Source organism: Myxine glutinosa, chromosome 2 (genome assembly GCF_964187855.1).
Source record: "Myxine glutinosa chromosome 2, kmMyxGlut1.1, whole genome shotgun sequence".
Classification (NCBI taxonomy): domain Eukaryota; kingdom Metazoa; phylum Chordata; class Myxini; order Myxiniformes; family Myxinidae; genus Myxine; species Myxine glutinosa.
The window spans coordinates 973,064-996,700 of record NC_136262.1 but is presented as its reverse complement, the minus strand read 5'-3'; the positions used below and the strand labels follow the sequence as shown (position 1 = coordinate 996,700).

At 44.4% G+C, this 23,637-nt stretch overlaps 2 protein-coding genes across 6 annotated transcripts in view; one reads left to right on the top strand and one right to left on the bottom strand.

The window, feature by feature from the left end:
- The window catches only part of LOC137422104 (uncharacterized), a 235,562-nt gene that overhangs the window by 141,596 nt on the left and 70,329 nt on the right, over positions 1 to 23,637 (top strand). The window lies entirely within an intron of this gene.
- Positions 12,409 to 18,693, bottom strand: LOC144890997 (uncharacterized). Its single transcript, XM_078772902.1, has 2 exons — positions 18,391 to 18,693; positions 12,409 to 14,202 (listed from the first exon to the last, which is right to left on the bottom strand). Exon 2 carries the CDS (start codon positions 13,900 to 13,902, stop codon positions 12,730 to 12,732), a length of 1,173 nt encoding a protein of 390 aa, XP_078629028.1. The 5' UTR covers positions 13,903 to 14,202; positions 18,391 to 18,693; the 3' UTR covers positions 12,409 to 12,729.

The following is a 23,637-nucleotide window of genomic DNA, read 5'->3' as shown; positions in this document are numbered from 1 at the left end:
GAGCTCGGGATCGATTATGCCCATATTGGAGATTGGAGGGTGGCCGCAAAATGAAAAGGACCTAAGCTTATTATTTCTTTACACAATGCAGGTATCACTAGTGGAAATGGCCTTATCCTCACACATACTATGACATAACTAATGTTCTAAGGGGCCTACGTGTTGCTTGTGGACTAACTATGGGGGCAAACCTTTAACCTTTAATGATGTTATATTTACACTCTCAAAACCGTAACAATACTTAATTTTGATGACGTGGAAAGCTTGAAGGACGCTTCCTCGCCGGAGCAACCGGAAGCAGAACCCGAAGCGGAATTGAACTTGGTCATTATCGTGTCCAAATATCAGCTTCCTCGCTCAAAAGGTACCCGAGATATTGCCGAGATGAGAAAGAGAATAAATAAGTACTTAATAAATCCATAATAATTAAGTAAGTCATCAATTAATTTATTAATCGGGAAAAAATAATTAGTTTTTGCCAAAGCACATGCTCACGATTGTGCCAAAATTTCAGCTTCCTAGCTCAAAGGATGGCTGAGATATCGCCCAGACAACCAAGAAAGCGAGAAAGAAAGCAAAAACTGGAGTGAAAACTTAATACTCACTTTCAGCGCGCGTCATCGCCGGGCCCCCTTTGGTGTATGGCGATGACGTCATGCAGCGCCTGGAGATGGAATAGCAAAGGAGCAGTTTACAACAAAAGTGTTTGAAATTAGTGCAATAAGTCATTGTTGGAGGCTGGCGATCTGCAGATGACACTAATTACAATTCCCTCTTTTACCCGGATGAAGGATTTCAATCGAAATTGATTCAAGAACTGAAGTCTGTGTTCAGTTCAGCAAGTACAGACTTGGCATTTAATATGGAATATTTTTTTTGTGGGGGTGAACTTACTTTTCAAGATGACTTAGAACCAAAAGTTCATTAGAGTTATGTTGAAATTATTCTAGATTTTGTTAATGTGACCTTTAAAAGAAACAAAAACCACATTTGACATTTCGAAGCAAATAAATGGATCCTTGAAAGTGATGTAAACTGATGCCAAACTCAATTCACGGACAGTACTGTGTTAAACTTCTGTACGTTTTCCAGAAGTATCTCATTATTTTGCACAATAGCCAAAAAAAATTTCAACAAAAACAAAAGCTAAATTATGACTGCGATTACGGACAGTAAACTTCCAGTTCAGTACTTCGTGTAACCCCCACGAGCATTCAGGAGAGCACGTACACGTCGAGACATGCTGGTCACGAGATTTGCCAAGGTTTGGACAGGAATCGCTTGCCATACAGTGACAATAGTCTGCTGCAATTCACGCACAGAGGTCGGCTGCTGGTCCAAGTTGTCGATTTGACACGTTAATTCTGCCCACAAGTTCTCCATCGGATTCATATCCGGGACATGGCAGGCCACTCCATATGCTCTACACCACGGTCAGCAAGAAAGTGTTGGATCATGCGAGCACGATGAGGCCGTGCATTGTCATCTTGGAAGACAAAGTTTCCTCGAAAGGCTGCACAAGCAAATGGAAGCAATGTTTCTTCCAGAATGATCCTGTACTTGAACTGGTTCAGGTTTCCATTCAGAACAACCAGGTCAGTTTTGCCCCCTGCATGAAAAGCAGCCCAAACGGTCACCCCACCACCTCCAGCTTGGACTCTTGGCACGATACAATCTTCGTTGTGGGCTTCATGCACTTGTCTGTGCACTCGGACGCGGCCATCTTGACGATAGACCAGAAATCTAGACTCGTCACTGAAGGTCACGTGATTCCAGTGTCCTGGCTGCCATTGACGGTGCTCTCTGGCCCACTGCAATCGGCGCTGGCTGTGTTGTCTGGTCAGGCGTGGCTTTCTCAGGGGAGGCCTGGCACGATAGCCTGCTTGAACCAGTCGTTGGTTGATTAGCCTTCTGGATACAGGCACATTTGTCAGTTGCTGCCACTCAGCCCTAAGCCGATTAGCTGACTTGGTACGGCCATTGCAGACTAACCGGTGCAGCTGGCGAGCATCTCTCCTTGTGGTTCTGTGTGGACGTCCTGGCCTCGGTATTGGAGTAGGGACACCCCTCTGAGCATTTCGCTTCAGGATCTTTGACACCTGACCTTGAGTGATGCCATACTGCCGAGCAATGGCACGCTGTTTCATGCCAGAATTTCGTAAAGCCACCACTCCATGACAAACAGCATTGTCAAGTTGACGGACCATCTCCAGAGGAAGCGCCAATAACTTTTGCAGACGTGCAGCAGTTGTTTTCCACTAATACAGAATGCAACAACCCTTATATACCCGATTGTGAAGCCAATCGTCAAATGTGCCTGTCCGTACATTTTGCCACGCCACCTGTGATATAATCCTGTTATTGACTTCTTGCTGCGAAATACAATCAGTGACATGGTTCTTTCAACAAAGAAATCACCGAAGGGTAAAAGAAACTCACCAGATTGATATACTGAGTTCAGAAAGTAAACCCAAGTCAAGAAAAAAAAAATATTCCATATTAAATGCCAAGTCTGTATCTTAAAGTTGTATCTTGAAGAAATATAGACAGCAACTCCTTCACCGATGTTTTGCCGATTATTTGTGACTAAATTAAAGCCAAGAAGTGAAAAAAGAGGACAGGTTGTCCGATAACCAAGTATTAAAGATCGTTTTTTCTCAAATCATTCATATACAGTCGGACCCCGCTATTTGCGGTTGATAAAATTAGACCTGTTTCTCTATTTGTGGAAAAGTGTCCCGCAAATTCACAGGTTGTTTTTCGATTGGCGGAAAAGTGTCACAAATTCGCGTTTTTTCAGGGAGTTTAAAAAAAAAAATTGCGAGCCGCGAGCTTGACACATTTATAAAACCCATCTTTCACCAGCCATGCATAAAGCAGCTGGACATACGCAAAACAAACATCTTATACGAGCCGCGAGCATGACCTGCTCCTGTGTTCGCTGCCATGTGTTTCGTGTTTTCATGGCTTTCACGTGATATCCTGCCGCCGTTCACAGGTAAACAATATTTCGCCGGATATCCCATCATTCACACTTTGAACACCTTCACGTGATATTCCGCCATTCACAGGTAAACAATGTTTCGTGGCATATCCCAACAGATGGTAAACATTGCTTCGCGGGATACCCACCAGCTGCATAACCCGTCATCCCTGTGAGTTACTGCACACAACAACAACAACAACAACAGGCATTTTAAGGCCATTTTCCCCGCGAGAGCGGGGGTCAGCCTTGCGGGCCCCATGACGATCGTCTCCATTTTGCCCTATTTTCTGCATCTCCCCTTGTTAACCCCCTTGCCCGCATTTCTTCTTCCACCACCTTTTGCCAAGTCTTTCTTGGTCTACCCCGTCCTCTAATTCCTTCTACATTCATTTCCATCACTCTTATCAACCAGTCACTTTCATCCTTCCTGAACACATGACCAAACCATCTCAACCTGTTTCTCTTCACAGCATCCATCACAGGCTCTATTCCCATCATCTTTCGCAATTCATCATTTGTCTTCCTCTCTCTCAACGATACTCCGCACATCCACCGAAACATTCGTATTTCCACCATTTCGAGCCTTCGTTGCTGCTCTACGTTCATGACTGATGTCTCGCTCCCATAAATCATAACATTTCTCACACATGCAGCATACACCTTCCCCTTCACCTTCAACGACACTCCCCTCCTCGTCAGCACACCACTCAGTTCCCGAAACTTCTTCCATGCACATCTCACTCTAGCAACTGTTGCCGAGTCTGATCCACCTTCTCCATTCAACATGTCTCCTTGGTCGCAAAATGTTTTCACACCTTCCAGCTTCACGCCGTCTCCAAGATCCAACTCAACATTTCCTCAATCTGCAGCTCCCTCTGTGCACACCTTACACTTGAATGTAGCTGCCACACTTGTTAATGACCCTCTCAGACCACTACATTTTTGATGAACCCACACAGCGCACATTGTACATTGAATGGAGTTCACTCCGACACCCTTCCTGCACACAGCACACGGCCACTTCCCAGGTCTTTCCACCTCACCGCATGCTTGCCACTTGCCATCACCTTCGTTTTTCTGATATTCACCTTCAGACCTTTTGTCTCCATACATTCCTTCCACTTGTTCATCTTCTCCTTCAGTCCATCCATACTTTCCGCAATCAACACCAGATCATCTGCATACAACAACTCCCACGGTAAGTGCGACTCCCACAACTCCCACTCCCACAACAAACCCTCCTTCACATTCCGAGCCAGCACCTCCATCACAGCTACAAATGGTAGTGGACTTAGCAGCGACCTCTGGTGCACTCCCACCTTCACCTCAAGCTCACCACTCTTCCCGTCCTTCGTCCTTACAGCTGTGTGCGCTCTCTCGTACATTGCCATCACTACTCTGATCAACCATTCCTCTACTCCTAACTTCCTCAATGCCCATGTCACTACTTCGCGTGGAGCCCTATCGAATGCTTTCTCCAGATCAACAAACCCAAGAAACAACTTCTTCCTCTTCTCCATGTACTTCTCCTGCAACTGTCTTACAATAAAAAGCACGTCTGTCATTCCTCTTCCAAGCATCAATCCAAACTCAATTTCGTCGATCTTCACTTTCTTCCTTATCCTCCTCTCCAACACCCTTTCCAATACCTTCATTCCATGCTCCAATAACTTTATTTCTCGAAACGAGCCACAGTCCAGAGGGTCACCTTTCCCCTTGTATAGAATGAGGAGGGTACTCATTTCCCAATCCACTGGAATGCGGCCTTCTTTCACCGCCAGATTACAGATCTCTGTCATTCTCTTCACACCCCAACTTCCTGCTGCCTTCAACATATCTCCCACAACTCCCGTCGGCCCTCCCGCTTTTCTACTCTTCAATGCTTTTATCGCTTCCTCAACTTCCTTCTCAGTTAACTTCTCTGCCGGTCCAAAAACTAGGTTACTCTCGATGTTGCCGTCCCATTCATTCTCTGCATTCAATAGCATTTCCATGTATCTCTTCCATCTTCCTTTCATTCCATCTGGGTACACAACGATTTGTCCCACTTCATCCTTCAAGCAACTCACCCCCATCACATCGCACCTCTCATTCACTATCTGCTTTGCAAATCCTGACTACCGCTCTCTGACCCTCTTCCGAATCCAAGCGTTCTCTGAACCTTTTCCTGCATGCCTCCTGCGCCTTTGCGACCTCTTTCTTTGCAGCCTTCTTTGCTGCCTTTTAACTTTAATGCCCTGCCTTTTCTGCCGCCGTACCCTTCGGCTTCTGCCACTCCTGGAACTTCTCCCTCTTCTCGTCAACCCTCTTTCCAACTTCATCATCCCACCACCATGTTTCCGAGTGCCTCAGTTGTCCTTTTGTCCATCCACATACCTCAGCAACGGCTCCCAACAGACTATCTTTCATTGACATCCAACCACTTTCAAGCTCAACCACATCATACTCTACCATACTCAGCCTCTCTTTTAATGCCTCCCTCACTGTCATCTCTTTCAACCTCCACACCTTCATTCTCGGTTGGTACTTCTTCCGCCGAGCTCTCCTCGCACCTTTCATCTTTATGTCACTGACAACCAAGTGGTGCTGTGAAACAGCGTCCTACCCCTGGATCATCTTTATGTCCCGGAGGTGCCCCCTATCGGGCCTGCGCACCATCAGGTAGTCAACGGTTGTCGTCGACCCACCTGACGTGTCGGTAACAAGCTTATTATCCTCTTTCTGGAACCGAGTATTGCAAATCAACAAACCAGCTCCATCAGCAAAGTCCAAAATCCTTTCACCTTCTCCATTCCTCACACCATATCCGTAACCCCCATGAACTCCCTCATAGCCGTCTATACTCCTTCCCACATGTCCATTTAGGTCTCCTCCGACCACAACAACTTCCTCATCTTTCACGTTTTCCATCAGCTTCTCTATTGCACACCAGAACTTGTCCTTCTCTTCATTTCTCCGACCGACCTGCCGAGCATATCCGAGATGATGTACACCAAGAGCTTTCCAATCATCATTTTTACCATCATCAACCTTTCAATCACTCTGGTCACACTCGCCACACTTTCTGCAAACTCCTCAGAAAACAGGACACCAACACCATGCACGCCTTCTGGGCACCTTTGCCACACAAACTTGTATTTCTGTCCCTGCCTACCCTTCACCATTCACACACCACTTCCCTTCCATCTCGTCTCCTGCACACAACATATGTCCACTCTTCTTCTGACCAAGACATCCACCACTTCTCCTGATCTCCCTGTCATTGTCCCTGCTTTCCATGTCCCAAACCTCAGAAACCGTTCTCCACGTGGGGCATCAGACAATTCGTCATAAATGGAGTGATTTCCACCCTTGCTTCGATCGGGTTCCCCACCTTAAGTTTTGACGAGAGTGAGTGTGGTCCGCCACGGGGTACTTTGGGCTGTACCCTGCCCATATGTAGTTGTAATTGTCATGGTTGCCTTTTTGAGGCAATGTTTTATGGCCAGATGCCCTTCCTGACGCCAACCCTCTTAGTCGCCTCTTACGACACGTAGGGATACGTGTCGGTGTACCTATTCCAAACCGGGGTACACAGAGTTACTGTGCAGGATGAAAACATTCCACAATATCTATTAGTGCAATTGGCTGTCTCCCTTTGCCTCGTTGAAACAATGGCACAGCATTCATTCGGGGATTTTCATCGACATTCGTGGATTATTGCCGACATTCCCGGGGTTTGTCTCGCCATTTCCGGGACTTTCATCAACCTTTGCGGATTATCATCGACATTCTCGGGATTTGCCTCACTATTTGGGGATTTTGCCTTGCCATTCACGGTTTGTTCCTCTCTATTTGCAGATTTTCGCGACTCGGGAACCTTTCCCCCCTTTTTCCATTGAAACAATGCCCTGCTATTCGTGGTTTCGCAATTCGTGGGATTTTCCAGGAACGTATCCTCCCACGAATAGCGGGGTCCCATGGTACTTTCACAATTTTTATTTATGCTTCTTATGTTGAAGTGCAGCACACAAAACACATTTCTATTGTGAGTTTTATATTTGTCAACAAATTGATTTTCAGTGTAATGTTGAATGGCTGTTTTAGGAGGTGTATCATTCCGATCAAAATTGCATACTCATTCAGCTTAATTTTAATTTAGGGGGCCAGCTGTTTGGTTTTCAAGACCATAATTTTCTCTGGGTGAGTTGGTATATTTACATAAGCCTTACATCAAAGTTTGCAATCATCACCTTCCAAGGAATGAAAAGAAAGATCATTTCATATTGATCTATTAATCAACACAACAACAACAACATGCATTTTAAAGGCCATTTTCCCTGCTAGAGCGGGGGTTAGCCTTGCGGTCCCCATGACAATCTTCTCCATTTTGCCCTATTTTCTGCATCTCTCCTTGTTAACCCCCTTGCCCGCATTTCTTCTTCCACCATCTTTAGCCAAGTCTTTCTTTGTCTTCCCCGTATTCTACTTCCTTCTACATTCATTTCCATCACTCTTCTCAACCAGTCACTTTCATCCTTCCTCAACACATGACCAAACCATCTCAACCTGTTTCTCTTCACAGCATCAATCACAGGCTCTATTCCCATCATCTTTCGCAATTCATCATTTGTCTTCCTCTCTCTCAACGATACTCCGCACATCCGTCGAACAATTCGCATTTCCACCCTTTCCAACCTTCGTTGCTGCTCTACGTTCATTACCCATGTCTCGCTCCCATAAATCATAACACTTCTCACACATGCAGCATACACCTTTCCCTTCAGCTTCAACGACACCCCCCCCTCACCATCAGCACGCCACTCAATTCCCGAAACTTCTTCCATGCACATCTCACTCGAGCAACCGTTGCCGAGTCTGATCCACCTTCTCCATTCAGCATGTCTCTGAGGTAGCAAAATGTTTTCACACCTTCCAGCTTCATGCCGTCTCCAAGATCCAACTCAACATTTCCTCCATCTGCAGCTCCCTCTGTGCACACCTTACATTTGAATGTAGCTGCCACACTGGTTAATGACCCTCTCAGACCACTACATTTTTGATGAACCCACTCAGCGCACATTGTACACTGAATGGAGTTCACTCCGACACCCTTCCTACACACAGCACAGGGCCACTTCCCAGTTCTTTCCACCTCACCACATGCTTTACCACTTGCCATCACCTTCGTCTTTCCGATATTCACCTTCAGACCTTTTGTCTCCATACATTCCTTCCACGTGTTCATCTTTTCCTTCAGTCCATCCATCATCCATACTTTCCGCAATGAACACCAGATCATCTGCATACAACAACTCCCACGGTAAACCCTCCTTTACGTTCTGAGCCAGCACCTCCATCACAGCTACAAATAGTAGTGGACTTAGTACCGACCCCTGATGCACTCCCACCTTCACCTCAAACTCACCACTGTTCCCGTCCTTCGTCCTTACAGCTGTGCACGCTCTTTTGTACATTGCCATCACTACTCTGATCAACCATTCCTCCACTCCTAACTTCCTCAATGCCCATGTCAATACTTTGCGTGGAACCCAATCGAATGCTTTCTCCAGATCAACAAACCCAAGAAACAACTTCTTCCTCTTCTCCATGTACTTCTCCTGCAACTGCCTCACAATGAAAAGCGCGTCTGTCGTTCCTCTTGCTGGCATGAATCCAAACTGCATTTCGTCGATCTTCACTTTCTTCCTTATCCTCCTCTCCAACACCCTTTCCAATACCTTCATTCCATGCTCCAATAACTTTATCGCTCGGTACGAGCCACACTCCAGAGGGTCACCTTTCCCCTTGTATAGAGGGACGAGGGTACTCGGTTCCCAATCCACTGGAATGCGGCCTTCTTTCACCACCAGATTACAGATCTCTGTCATTCTCTTCACACCCCAACTTCCTGCTGCCTTCAACATATCTCACACAACTCCCGTCGGCCCTCCCGCTTTTCTACCCTTCATTGCTTTTATTGCTTCCTCAACTTCCTTCTCAGTTATCTTCTCTGCCGGTCCTAAAACTGGGTTACTCTATGTTGCCATCCCATTCATTCTCTGTATTCAACAGCATTTCCATATATCTTTTCCATCTGCCTTTAATTCCATCTGGGTCGACAACGATTTGTCCCACTTCATCCTTCAAGCAACTCACCTCCATCATATCACACCTCTCTTTCGCTATCTGCTTTGCAATCCTGAATACTGCTTTCTGACCCTCTTCCGAATCCAAGCGTTCTCCGAACATTTTCCTACATGCCTCCTGCGCCTTTGCGACCTCTTTCTTTGCAGCCTTCCTGGCTGCCTTATAACTTTGATTCAAACAAATAATTTGATCAAACATATTGATCTATTAATCAAAGGACAGAAATTGTAAAAGATAGGGAGTGTAAATAAGAAAAATTAGAGAAACGCTTTTAAGAGCCAAAAGGTTACACTCATTCAGTAGCTGGAGTCCCCATGGATGAGAAGAGAGAAAGTAAAGAGGAATGAGAAGTAAAGAAAGATAAGAAAAGGAACAATTTACAATACCATAAGGAAAAAAAACACATGGGATAACACAAAGCCATCAATCATCTGGACTGGTCTCCCATCTCTACTGCCTCTGACACAAACTCTTCCTGGGAATTCTTCCAAAGTAAACTGCTCTCTCTCATATGCACAGATTTATCCGATCTCGTCTTCAGTTGTCATACCCTTCCTCCCGTCAATGGTACACTGAATCTTGTGGTGAGACAGTTGCCCTGAAACAAATTGCCTTCGCCTTATGGAAGGCAAATCCAAATGAAGGCAATCTCATTTCCTTTCACAAAGCTTGGAACATGTGTGTGTGTGTGTGTCCGTGTGTGTGTGTGTCCGTGTCCCCACCCCCAGGAGAGTAAGAAACAATATCTCTCTTCTCTCAAGACTGAACTCGCAAACCTGTCTCCTTCCTCCAAATCTTAATAATAATAATAATAATTCATTTATTTTGTATAGCGCTTTTCATGAAGCCCAAAGGCGCTTTGACAGAGTGCAAAACATAATGCATAACAAAACATGAAAACAACAATTGCAAAAAGACAAGAATCAATAGGGAAATATTTAAAGCAAAAGGAGGGAGAAGGACTTGTCTTGGTGGCGTCTGGTCAAATCTGTTTCTGGTGTTTGTTCCCCTTCCATCCCCTCCCTTACTTCAAACGGCTACACAGCTGACTCAGCGCATGACAAGGCTGAATGCCTAAACTCTGTGTTTGCCTCAAAATCTTGTGCCCAAACTCATCTCTCTGTACCCAGTATAACCCAGCTCCTCCTGGACTCTGTGTCCTTCTCTCCTGACAAGGTGGAGAAGTTTCTGTCAAACCTCGACTCCGATTCTGCAACTGGACCAGAGGGCATCAGCCCATGGGTCGTAAAATCCTGCTCTCCTGCTCTATCTCACCCTCTCTCTGTTCTTTTCACCCGCTCTTTTTCTCAAGGTCATCTGCCATCAGCTTGGAAATCGGCCAACATTACCGCTTTACATAAAGGTGCAAAACAGATCCTTGCAACTGCAGACCAACCAGCCTGCTCCCAATCATCAGCAAAGTCATGGAATCCATGATTGCTTTGGATATCGTATCTTGATCTCTGATCATCCATTTGGATTGAGACCAGCTTATTCTACTCTGGAAATGCTGCTTGTGCTGTATCAACAATGGATGGAGGTCCTCAATGCCAAACAGGAAATCAGAGCTGTCTCCCTTGACATATCACCTGCCTTCGATATGGTCTGGCACCCCACCCTGCTCACCAAACTCTCCTCTTATGGTGTCAATGGAAACCTCCACGCATGGCTTGCGGACTTCCTCACCGGTCGCAGTCAACGCGTGGCCCTGAATGGATTTCTCTCATCTCCTCTTCCTGTTCAGGCTGGAGTTCCCCAAGGCAGTGTTCTGGGCCCTGTGCTTTCTCTGGTCTTCATCAATGATTCATCCAACTTTCTGGAAAATCCTCTCTATCCCTTTGCTGATGACTCCACTGTCTGCCACTCCATTCCTCATCCCTCAGATCGGCAGTCTGCAACCTCCTCACTCTCTGCAGACCTTGACAAAAGCACAGACTGGTCAAACAAGTGGAACATGTCTTTCAATCCTGACAAATCTCACATTCTCACTATGTCTTTCTGAAAAGACCGACTGGACAACCCTCCCATCTACTTTCTCAACAATCCTCTCAAAGAAGTTCTGTCACTTAAGGTGGGTTTTCACGGGACACGCGAACGGTTCGCGAAGGATGCGAATGTCGAAAAAATGGCAAAGTCCAACATTCGTATTTTAGGCTCCAAAAGTTCGCCAAACATGCGCGGGGGTTCGGAAGCGTCGTCAATTGTTCGCTGGGAATTTCAAACTTTTTTGAAATGGAATGAACCATTCATTTCAAACTTTTTTGAAATTCCCGCCGAACAAAAAACGACTCCTGCGAACAATTGACGACGCTTCCGAACCCCCGCGCATGTTTGGCGAACTTTTGGAGCCTAAAATACGAATGTTGGACTTTGCCATTTTTTCGACATTCGCATCCTTCGCGAACCGTTCGCGTGTCCCGTGAAAACCCACCTTTAAGCTTTTGGGTCTCACTGTTGTCTGCCATGATCTTTCCTTGGTAAAACCACATTTCCAAGCTGGCCTCCAAAGCCAGTCGCCGACTCGGCATCCTCCGTCGTGCGAAGTCCTTCCTTGACACACCTGAGCTCCTCACCACATCCAAAAAAAAAAAAAAAAAACACCTTTAGAGGCCATTTTTCCCCGAAAAGCGGGGGTTGGTCTTTTTCGGGGACCGTGGTTGTTGTTGTTTTTTGGTCCCCTTTTTGAAGCAATGTTTTACGGCCGGATGCCCTTCCTGCCGCCAACCCTTTTTGTCGCCTTTTACGACAAGCAGGGAATTACCAGTGAACTGGTACTCAATTCGCCGACCTCGGAAGGATGACAGGCTTAGTCAACCCCCCTGGCGTTAATTCAGCGATCGACCGGGATTCGAACCCAGGATCCTGGGATCCTAAGCTGGCACCCTAGCCGCTAGCCCAACACCACCAGGCAACACCAGTTTCACCACATACAATAGTCGATTTGATATTTCCTGAACCTAGAAATGTTCTTTCCTATGAACTTTTTTTGTTGATTTGTTCTCCCATGGGGTCCTAGAACAAATTCAGCTTGGTTGGCCAAATTGCAAGTTTGGGCAACTCTGGTAATTTGCATAAATCCAATCTTGCCGCCGGGTGCCATTTTGAAAATCTAACTTTTAAACCACTTGCCCAATAATGATATGAAATACCTCTTTTAAGTGGTTTTGGGGTGTGTAGAATCTATTTATTCTGTTATTTTTTCAATTCAAGGTCAAGTTCAGGTGCTGAAGGTCATTTCAGGTCAAGGTCAAATTTGACCTCTCGGTGGACAACAGATGAAAAGTTTAACAAAATTACATTTTAATAGTTTATTCATGTTCATGCCACGGAATGGATAATCATGTAACATTTGACACATTTGTCTTTGAGAAAGTAGTAATAATTAATATTTGAAAGATCATTATGGATATTAGCCTAGCTTAGATGACATTGAAACTAACACATTGCTTTGACCATTCACATTTCATGATGAGGAAAACTATTGCATTAAGTAATTATGCATAAACGTCATTGTAAGGATGTTACAAGGCTTGGCATTACTGCAGATAAAAGGTGGTTTTAAACAATATGCTACAACCGTAATGAAGTATATACCGGGTGTCACCTAATAACCTTCATCTTTTCTCCCACTCATCGTCTTCATCCTCAATAACCTCATTGTCTTCAGAATCAACAATACCATCGTCAATATTCTCATCGCCTTCACTCTCCTGATCCACACCCTCTTCAAAATCATCTCCTTGAACATCCTCCCTCTCGACATCAACCTCATCTCCAGTCTGAGCATCTCGTTTCTTAGCGTACGGATTGCAGCATCCCTCTTGACCAGAGCAGTTACAGTATGACGTGCATGAAAGATGTTTGTGACAGCCACATGCCTCGGTCCTGCACTTCTTGCCATGTGCCCTACACTGACACAAAATCACGTCAATCAGATCTGGTGGAGCTGGGTCACCCTGAGCGATGACAGGAACGGGGATGCCATCCCGGATCTCCCATCCAAAGCGAGTGATATTGGCTGACTCGTCGGGTGGGGCTTGGTGATCTGCAGCTTTCCACAACATGACCTGCAGATGAGCCCGCAGCACATGCTGCAACAGGTTGGCAGATGTTGGAGGCAGGGCCATGATTTTCGGACTTTTCTCCTTTTTGGTGAAAAGTGTGAAGCGGGCAGACTTCATGGATGTTCCTGGCAGTTGACCATACAGAGCAACGAAGAAGGGTTTTGCTGCTTCCATCATATCTGCCTGTGTGTTGCCCACCTTACCCAGGACATCAGCCACGCCTGGAAAGTCCCCATCAAGCAAGATGTTCAGTGCACGGATCTTCCCTTTGGCATATGGATATGATGTTGTGTCGCACCCGCCGAGGGCATGCGTACCAAGCAGCTGCAGACATTTTGGCCTTAGGTCAGCACAGGTGGCTTTGATGTCCAGCACTGTCCGATCCCACCGCTCCATCTGCACCTCGCATTGCAGCTTCGCCCGATGCACCCAATAGACCAGTAGGACAAACACGTCTGTGTCGTCACTAAGCACACGGATCACGCCATGACCACGTCTGGCAGCCTCAAGGACATAGGAGATCATGGTGACGTCTGCTTCGTCATGACCGAACACACCATAGTTCGGAGTCTCCATCGCCGAATTGTCTCCTAGATTGAAGGTACACAACACGCTCGCCAGCCTCCGTTTGTTATTCTTGCTCTTCAGGATTGCATCTCTCTTGGGCAGAGGACTGGTGATGGAGAGCTCATCGTCGGTGACAACTTCACCAGCTCGCTGCATTCTCTCATGATCCTTGGCACAAACGACATCTTGGTACTTGTTGAAGACAACGACCTCAGTACGATCTGGATATTGACTTAAACGACTCTGGATGGACGCAATCAGATCTAAGGGACTGCCACCGTGTGGCCAGACAATATGGTAGAACAGCTGTGAAACATCCACGATAACAATGTCGGGAGCAGTTGGCAAGATCTCAAGCACACCGAGGCGTTTGACCAGACCCGACTTGTTGCCTTTGCGGAGACAACCATAACCATCGATGAGCGATGAAGGTACTACACACAGCCCTCTCGAATCCTGTCAAAGACAAAAAAGAGAGAGAAAAAAAGAAATATTAGAATTGTGTCAGATTTGGCAAGAATGTTATTCAGTATATTGAAGATTTTATGGCTCTTAACAGTGAATAAATGTCGATAGATATACCCAAACTTACAGAACTTAGATAGCAAACTCGTTCAGTGCATCCACCATCTTTCTTTATCCGTCCTGGGGACTAGAAACTAGTTATTGAACAAACCACAGGCAACCCACTCGGCATTTACGAAAATGACACTTAACCTGGCCTTTTGCACCTGATCTTCACCTTGAATTGAAAAAATAACAGAATAAATAGATTCTACACACCCCAAAACCCCCTAAAAGATGTATTACATATCATTATTGGGCAAGTGGTTTAAAAGCTAGATTTTCAAAATGCCGCCCGGCGGCAATATTGGATTTATGCAAATTACCAGAGGTGCCCAAACTTGCAATTTGGGCAACCAAGCTGAATTTGTTCTAGGACCCCATGGGAGTACAAATCAACGAAAAAAATTCATAGGATAGAACATTTCTAGGTTGGGTATTGAGTACATAGGAACGTCAAACCGACTACAAGGCTTCGCCCGCAGCTTGATGGAGTACTGCTCTCTCCTCTGGGCTGGTGCTCCTGCCTCACACCTAGCTCGGTTTCACGCTGTTGAAACCAAAGCTTTCAGAATCGTTGGAATCTCCCATGATGAAGCTGATTCTGAGGGCCTTTCACTCTCTCACCGCAGGCAGGTAGGTGGTCTTTCTGTCTTCTACAGACGCCTCTCTTGCCCCGCTCCCCCAGCTCTGTCTGTGCTCTGTCCCGCAAATATTCCTTCAGGTCGCACAAGATCTGCCAGCAACTCTCTTATGGTGAAACTGCCAAAATCAAGACTCTGCTCACCTTCACTCCTTCATTCCTCTTTTCTCCCGCCTCTGGAACAAACTCCCTTCAATCCCACTCCTCCCTCCAGGTCTTTAAAACAGCTGTTCACCACCATCGCTTATCTTCCCCTGTCCAAAACCTTGATCTTTTCTACCCCCGTTAATTCACCCCAGATTCACTTCTTTGAAATGGACTTTTTTTCCTGGAAGTCCCTGCAGTGTCCCTTTGTTTTATACCTCTCCCTCCACCCCTCCCACCCCCCCCCCCCCCCGCTTTCCATGCTCTTCCCCCCCCCCCCCTCGCCCCCTCCCCTTTCCCAAGCCCTCTCCCTCCCACAGATCTCCCGATGTCCCTGTTGTCTACTGTTGTACTTTCGTGCTTCTCTCTCGCTCCCTATCTTGTCTCCCGCTCCCTTTATTATATGTTTTATGTGTCCGTTTGTTTTGTTTTTCTTGTCATTAATGTTAGCTCTTCCACGAGCCTCGATCTTGTGTACAAAAAAAAAAAGTACGGGGTTGCATTATGGCATGCAATTTCTGATATATTGGTGAAATCAACAAAGTCTGCAGCTGTTTTTTGCAAAGATCGTCAGCCATCGATAGACATATGAGCCCTGTCCCTCTTCACCTTGGCTGGAAGATCTGTATGCGCACTGTAAGGCGCGCTCAGCTTGCAGTGGGTTGTTCGTGGCATTCCGTCTCTCGCAAGGTTGCTTGAAGGCACAAAGTATATGGTCACGGTCGGTCGTCCTAGCGAAGTAAACTGTAATCTGGTCAGGGCTGCTTATCTCACCGCTGAGCTGCCTCGATGGTAACCCATGCACGCTCATCACCAGGATTTTTGTGGTTTCCTCCGAGGGGATCTCCAACAACCTGAGGGATTTTCTCCCTTTCCATGGCGGTAATCCTCGCAGTTATCTTCGGCTTAGCGCTCCGAGTCCCGTACTGTACGTTTTGTGGTGGCAAGGTCCTTTTTGTCCCCCGTCGCACCGCGGAGCGAAAGGGGGACTATGGTTTTCCCCTCTGTCCGTGTGTCCGTGCGTGCGGGCGTAAGCGAAGGACTGCATTCGAATTTGGTGTGCGGGTGCATCCCACGTCAAAATCCAAGATGGCCACCGCCATGTATGTCTGATGCCATGTATGTCTGAATCTTGTGAGCTGAATATCTTGAAAAATAAGGGAAGTACCAACTTCTAATTTGGTGTGTGGGTGTATCTCGGCATAAGGAAGAACGCTATTGAAAATTGGGTCGCCACGTCAAAATCCAAGATGGCCGCCACCATATATATGTCTGAACCTTGTGAGCGGAATATCTTGAAAAATAAGCGAAGTACCAACTTCTAATCTGGTGTGTGGGTGTATCTAGGCACAAGGAAGAACCCTCTTGAAAATTGGGTCGCCACGTCAAAATCCAAGATGGCCGCCGCCATGTATGTCTGAACCTTGAGATGAATATCTTGAAAAATAAGCGAAGTACCAACTTCTAATCTGGTGTGTGGGTGTATCAAGGCATAAGGAAGAACGCTATTGAAAATTGGGTCGCCACGTCAAAATCCAAGATGGCCGCCTTGCATCTTCCACTTTGTCAACTCGCATCACTTCACCGACGGGGGACCTAGGCGTAACGCTTGTTTTACCTGAGATAGCTCGGTGATGGCAAGTTTCCCTTTTTTTCACGGGACAAATCTGAAAACATTTTCTGCATTTCATTCACGAAGGGTGCGAAAAACTCATGGGGTGCAAGTTGTTCACACTTTTTTTTCTTTTTTCTTTTTTTTGTATACAACATCGAGGCTCATGTAGAAACTAGCATCAATCACACAAAAAAAAGGGCACACAAAACATACAATAAAGGGAGCGGGAGACGAGATGGGGAGAGAGAGGGAAGCACACAAGTACAACAGCAGAGAACAGGAACATCGGAAAATCTGTGGGAGGGAGAGGGCTTGGGGGGAGGAGGCATGGGAAGGCGGGGGGTGGGGGGTTTTTTTGAGGTATAAAACACATGGACTCTGCTAGAACTTCCAGGAAAGAAGTCGGTATTTCAATAAAAGTGGATCCGGGGGTGAATTAACGGGCGTAGAAGAGATCAAGGTTTTGGATGGGGGAAGATAAGAGATGGTGGTGAACAGCTGTTTTAAAGACCTCGAGGGAGGAGTGGGATTGAAGAGAGTGGGGGAGTTTGTTCCAGAGGTGGGAGTAAAGAGGAATAAAGGAGTGAAGGTGAGCAGAGAGTCTTGATTTTGGCAATTTCACCTGAAGAGGGTTGCTGGCATATCTTGTGCGACCTGTGGGAATATTTGGGAGATAGAGCTGGGGGAGCTCGGCCGGATAGGATTCGGTAAAAGACAGAAAGACCACCTACCTGCCTGCGCTGCGGTGAGTAAGTAAAAGGCCCTCAGAGTTAGCTTCATCATGGGAGATTCTAATGATTCTGAAAGCTTTGGTTTCAACAGCGTGAAGACAAGCTCGGTGTGAGGCAGGACCTACAAGCTGAGGCACTTCCAGCTACGAGCTGCTTGATGCCATTTGTTGCAGGCTGCCCAGACGCCTCCAGCTGTGGAGTTCTCAATGACTCCAGCTGAGGGTTGCTTGACGTCTCCAGCTGTGTGTGGTTGTTTGATGTCTCCAGCTGTGGGTCGCTCGACACCATGAGCCACGGGCTGTCCAGCAGGTCGCTCGACGTTTTCAGCCATGTGCGGCTCGACGTCTCCAGCCACGGGCCGCTGAACGCTTTGAGTCGCAGTTCGCTCAATGCCATGAGTCGCGGGCCATCCAGCACCTCCATCTGCAGACTGCTCGATGTCATGAGCTGGTTGCACATGGAAGTTGTCAGCCACTGATAAAAGGCCTGTCCTGTTTATCATGTGAGCATTTGCAACACCTTGCTTTAGCAACACCATATTGGACAATAAACTCCATGAGGATCGTAGTCCTTTGAGGAAATTGGCTTCCTCAAATAGTATTCCTGGTGTTCCTTGCCCCTATTTTGGCTTGTGGTACAGTTTAGATAGACTGAAGATGTACCCGTATGCATTAATCAAAAAATAAATGTTTTTTTTTTTTAGCAGCAGCAGCGCATGTCGTAGTGCGAACGTTCATCTTCCATATTTTGTTCGCACATCACATCACATCACATCACGTCATCGATCATCCCTTTACGAATCAGAAGTTAATCAGAGGGACAGCAAAATAAAGTCGTGTATATCAGTTCTGGAGTTATCTCCCCATCCCAGGGACCTCCTGCCTGCTCGCCCTCACGCATCAAACCCTCCTCGCTCTCTCCTCGCAGTGCCCCTGCTTCAACTCAACTTGGCTGCAGTGCCCTTGGTCCAGAGTCCAGCAAATCCAGCGCTTCCTGGCAGCATCTCTTCCTATGGTCCGCGATGGCCAGCTGGTTGTCTCCAGCACAAGTCAATAGCAGTGTCCATTGCATGTTTCAATAGCGGTGAATTGCTCGCCGTTTGACCTTTTAAGCTGCTTTGATTGGGGCAGAGACTTTTGGGATCAAAGTTCATCGGAGGCAGAGTTCCTGGAGCAAAGGTCGTAGCTTACTCTTTGACCCGCGACAGTGCGTTCCCATTGATGCACTCGCCAGGCACCGCCTCCTTCCACGGTCAATCATGTCGCGCTGGAGTTCTTCCGTGCGCAACGCTGTTTTTTTCCTAACAGGTTTTCTCGCTCGAAAGCTTTTCCCTCCATGCTCATTCAAAGAGGCAGAAGGTTCTGGCTCCTTTTCCATTTCTGGATTGTGGTTTGTGAGGTGCGGTGGTTATTAAATTGGTTCCGTGTGGTGCATGAAAGGCTGTGAAAGCAAGGACAGTTATTACTGGTGAGTTAGATTCAATACGGTTGTCAATAATGTATGTCTAAATGTGCTTGGAGAGATGGAGAAACCGAATTGATACCGTATCTAAATGTGCAATGGTAACCACCATATATGGGCCAATAATAGCTGGTTATTGAAGGAAAAACAGGAGGATAGAGGGAGAGAAGGAGGAAGAAGAAGACCTATCTACCGCCCTCACACTGCTTATGCCTCGTTTCCCTCAGCCAATGGGTGGGGGTGGGGGGGGGGGGTCTATATGAGCACAAATACTAACGATATAACCAACTAGGGACCTACGTGCCATGGATGTTCATGCACCCGGACTTTGTAACCGTCACAATATTGTATCTATGAATAGCCTCCCCTCTCCTTGCCCCAAATGTATATGTCGTGGATTTTACCTTTAAACCCATTACTTAGGAAAGCACTTTTAGAACTCCAGATAATGTACAAGAGAGGCTTACAAAGGCTTATTCAAGATAAGGCTTACATGCGAGGAAGATTGCTGAGTCCCCACGACTCTCGCATCTTAGGGAGCCACCAAGTCGCACTGGCATTAATATACTGTTATGGTTTTTAGAACCTTCACTTTGTAAAATAATAATTCTTGTAAATATCCCCCTTTTTAAAGGTCGCACCCTAGTTAGGCCATGTACAACACGTAGGACACCATCGGATCTTCTTTAGTTATTTCATTAGTCTATGTTTCAGTTAAGGATCTGTTGTACACCGCTCCTTTCCTAGGCCATCTCCAGGCATTGCAAATCGTCATTGCCGGGCACCAAAGGGGGCTCGGCAGTGACGCACGCTGAAAGAGAGTACTCAGTTTTCACTCTGGTTTCTTTCTTGTTGTACACCGCTCCTTTCCTATGCCATCTCCAGGCATTGCAAATCGTCATTGCTGGGCACCGAAGGGGGCTCGGCAGTGACGCACGCTGAAAGAGAGTACTCAGTTTTCACTCTGGTTTCTTGTTTGTTTGTTTTCTTGGTTGTTTTCTTGTTTGTTTTCTTTCTTGGTTGTCCGGACGATATCTCAGCCATCCTTTGAGCTAGGAAGCTGAAATTTCGGCACAGTAGTGAGCAAGTCCTTTGTCAAATACGGTATTTTTTGTTTTTTGAATAATCAATTAATTGAGGAGTTATTTAATTATTAGCGTTTAATTAAGTACTTATTTAATTAATTAAATTTCATTTCTCTTCTGACCATTATTAACTCAGGCACCTTTTGAGTTAGGAAGCTGATATTTGGACATGCCAATGACCAGGTGATTTGGCTGCAAAGGATATTTTTGATTTATTAATTAATCAATTAATCGATTAATTATATATTTAATTATTCGATTAATGACAAAAAAAATTTTTTTTTTTTTAAAGTTACAGATTCTGATGAAATCGTGGTAGTTTATGTGTTCTCTGACCAAATTGATTAATAATTTAATTTTTTTATGATTATTATTTATTTATTTTCATTATTAATCATTTATTTATTTTCTTTCTCATTTGGCCAATATCTCAGGCACCTTTTGAGCTGGGAAGCTAATATTTGGACATGAGTGACCAAGTGATGTGGCTATCAAGGATATTTTTGATTTATTGATTAATCATTTCATCTATTAAGTATTTATTGATTAATCGATTAATTATTTATTGAGTAATCAATTAATTATTTAATTTTTTATAAATGACTTATTTAATTAAATTTCTAAAAGATACATCTTCGGATGAAGCACTACTGGTTTAGTTATGCGATTAGCCAATTGATTATGAAAATATTTTGTGATAATCTTTTATTGATTTTAATTATACAATTAATCAATCAATTAGTGTACACCTCTCCCTCCCAATGCAGCCTCAATGAGCTGCACTGCGGTATTGCCGGGCGCCGGAGGCGCCCCGGCAATGCCGCGCTGCAGCATATTTAATTATTTGGCATGGGGGCGGTGTACTTTGAATGTATGTGTACTTGTTTGTTTTCTTTCTTGTTTTCTTTCTTGTTTGTCCGGACGATATCTCAGCCATCCTTTGAGCTAGGAAGCTGAAATTTCGGCACAATAGTGAGCAAGTCCTTTGTCAAAAACGGTATTTTTTTTTTTTGATTAATCAATAAATTGAGGAGTTATTTAATTATTAGCGATTAATTAAGTACTTATTTAATTAATCAAATTTCCTTTCTCTTCTGACCATTAACTCAGGCACCTTTTGAGTTAGGAAGCTGATATCTGGACATGCCAATGACCAGGTGATTTGGCTGCAAAGGATATTTTTGATTTATTAATTAATCAATTAATCGATTAATTATTTAATTATTCGATTAATGACAAAAAAAAAATTTTTTTTTTTTTAGTTACAGAATCTGATGAAATGGTGGTGGTTCATGTGTTCTCTGATCGAATTGATTAATAATTTAATTTTTTATGATTATTATTTATTTATTTTTATTATTAATCATTTATTTATTTTCTTTCTCATTTGGCCAATATCTCAGGCACCTTTTGAGCTCGGAAGCTAATATTTGGACATGAGTGCAAGTGATGTGGCTATCAAGGATATTTTTGATTTATTGATTAATCAATTAATCAATTAATCGATTAATTATTTAATTATTCGATTAAGTCCAAAAAAAAAAAAATTCCACTTACAGATTCTGATGAAATGGTGGTGGTTTATGTGTTCTGTGACCGAATTGATTAATAATTTAATTTTTTAATGATTATTATTTATTTATTTTCATTATTAATCATTTCTTTATTTTCTTTCTCATTTGGCCAATATCTCAGGCACCTTTTGAGCTGCGAAGCTAATATTTGGACATGACAGTGACCAAGTGATGTGGCTATCAAGGATATTTTTGATTTATTGATTAATCATTTAATCGATTAATTATTTATTGATTAATTGATTAATTCTTGATTAATCAATTAATTATTTAATTTTTTATTAATGACTTATTCAATTAAATTCCTAAAAGATACATCTTCGGATGAAGCACTCGTGGTTTAGTTATGCTTTTAGCCAATTGATTCAGAAAATATTTTGCGATAATCTTTTATTGATTTTAATTATACAATTAATCAATCAATTAGCGTACACCTCTCCCTCCCAATGCAGCCTCTATGAGGTGCACTGCGGTATTGCCGCGCTGTAGGATATTTAATTATTTGGCATGTGGGCGGTGTATTTTGAATGTATGTGTACTTGTTTTCTTTCTTGTTTGTTTGTCCGGGCGATATCTCAGCCATCCTTTGAGCTAGGAAGCTGAAATTTTGGCACAATAGTGAGAAAGTGCTTTGTCAAAAACGGTTTTTTTTTTTTGATTAATCAATAAATTGAGGAGTTATTTAATTATTAGCGATTAATTAAGTACTTATTTAATTAATCAAATTTCCTTTCTCTTCTGACCATTAACTCAGGCACCTTTTGAGTTAGGAAGCTGATATTTGGACATGCCAATGACCAGGTGATTTGGCTGCAAAGGATATTTTTGATTTATTAATTAATCAATTAATCGATTAATTATTTAATTATTCGATTAATGACAAAAAAAATTTTTTTTTTTAAGTTACAGATTCTGATGAAATGGTGGTGGTTTATGTGTTCTCTGACCAAATTGATTAATAATTTAATTTTTTTATGATTATTATTTATTTATTTTCATTATTAATCATTTATTTATTTTCTTTCTCATTTGGCCAATATCTCAGGCACCTTTTGAGCTGGGAAGCTAATATTTGGACATGAGTGACCAAGTGATGTGGCTATCAAGGATATTTTTGATTTATTGATTAATCATTTCATCTATTAATTATTTATTGATTAATCGATTAATTATTTATTGAGTAATCAATTAATTATTTAATTTTTTATAAATGAATTATTTAATTAAATTTCTAAAAGATACATCTTCGGATGAAGCACTAGTGGTTTAGTTATGCGATTAGCCAATTGATTATGAAAATATTTTGTGATAATCTTTTATTGATTTTAATTATACAATTAATCAATCAATTAGTGTACACCTCTCCCTCCCAATGCAGCCTCAATGAGCTGCACTGCGGTATTGCCGGACGCCGGAGGCGCCCCGGCAATGCCGCGCTGCAGCATATTTAATTATTTGGCATGGGGCGGTGTACTTTGAATGTATGTGTACTTGTTTCCAATAGTTTGACTCTGCGTTGTATTAATCAAATAACCTAGCCCCCTTCTCAAATTCCCATTCCATCCATATTGCGGCGTAGCCACCCTCCAAATTATATGGCTTCTCTGCCAGCTGCAGCGCCCTTCTCAAGACGCCATTACGCACGCGGTCAAGTTGGAGAAGAAGGGAGGAGCGGCCAGGAACATAGGCGTGGCCCCATCAACGCGTCACGAGGGGAGGTAACAATGAACCCTCGTGACCAATCCGGGCCGAGGCGTGTTCACCGGGAGGTGGAGCAAAGCGGACGCGGCTAATATGCGAGACTTGCAATAAAAGCGCGAGCGCAAAGCCTTTTCACGCAGAAGAGCAGAGAGCAGATGCGGGGGAGATCGGCAGATGCGAGAGAACAGCGCAGAGGCGGTGCTTACAAGAACATTGGGTGGAGGATCGTTTTTGATACGAACTGCCGTGGTTTTGAGAGCGTTCGGCACGCTGTACGTATGCGCATTCCAGCCCCTCGCATTTGTAAGGTCCGGTCGAGCGCCAACGACGCCAGCTGCCTGCCATTCTTCGCGGCGGACCCGGAGCCTGGAAC

Excerpts from the sequence above, each read along its gene's own strand:
- LOC144890997 (XM_078772902.1), bottom strand. The coding sequence starts at position 13,902 with ATGCAGCGAGCTGGTGAAGTTGTCACCGACGATGAGCTCTCCATCACC.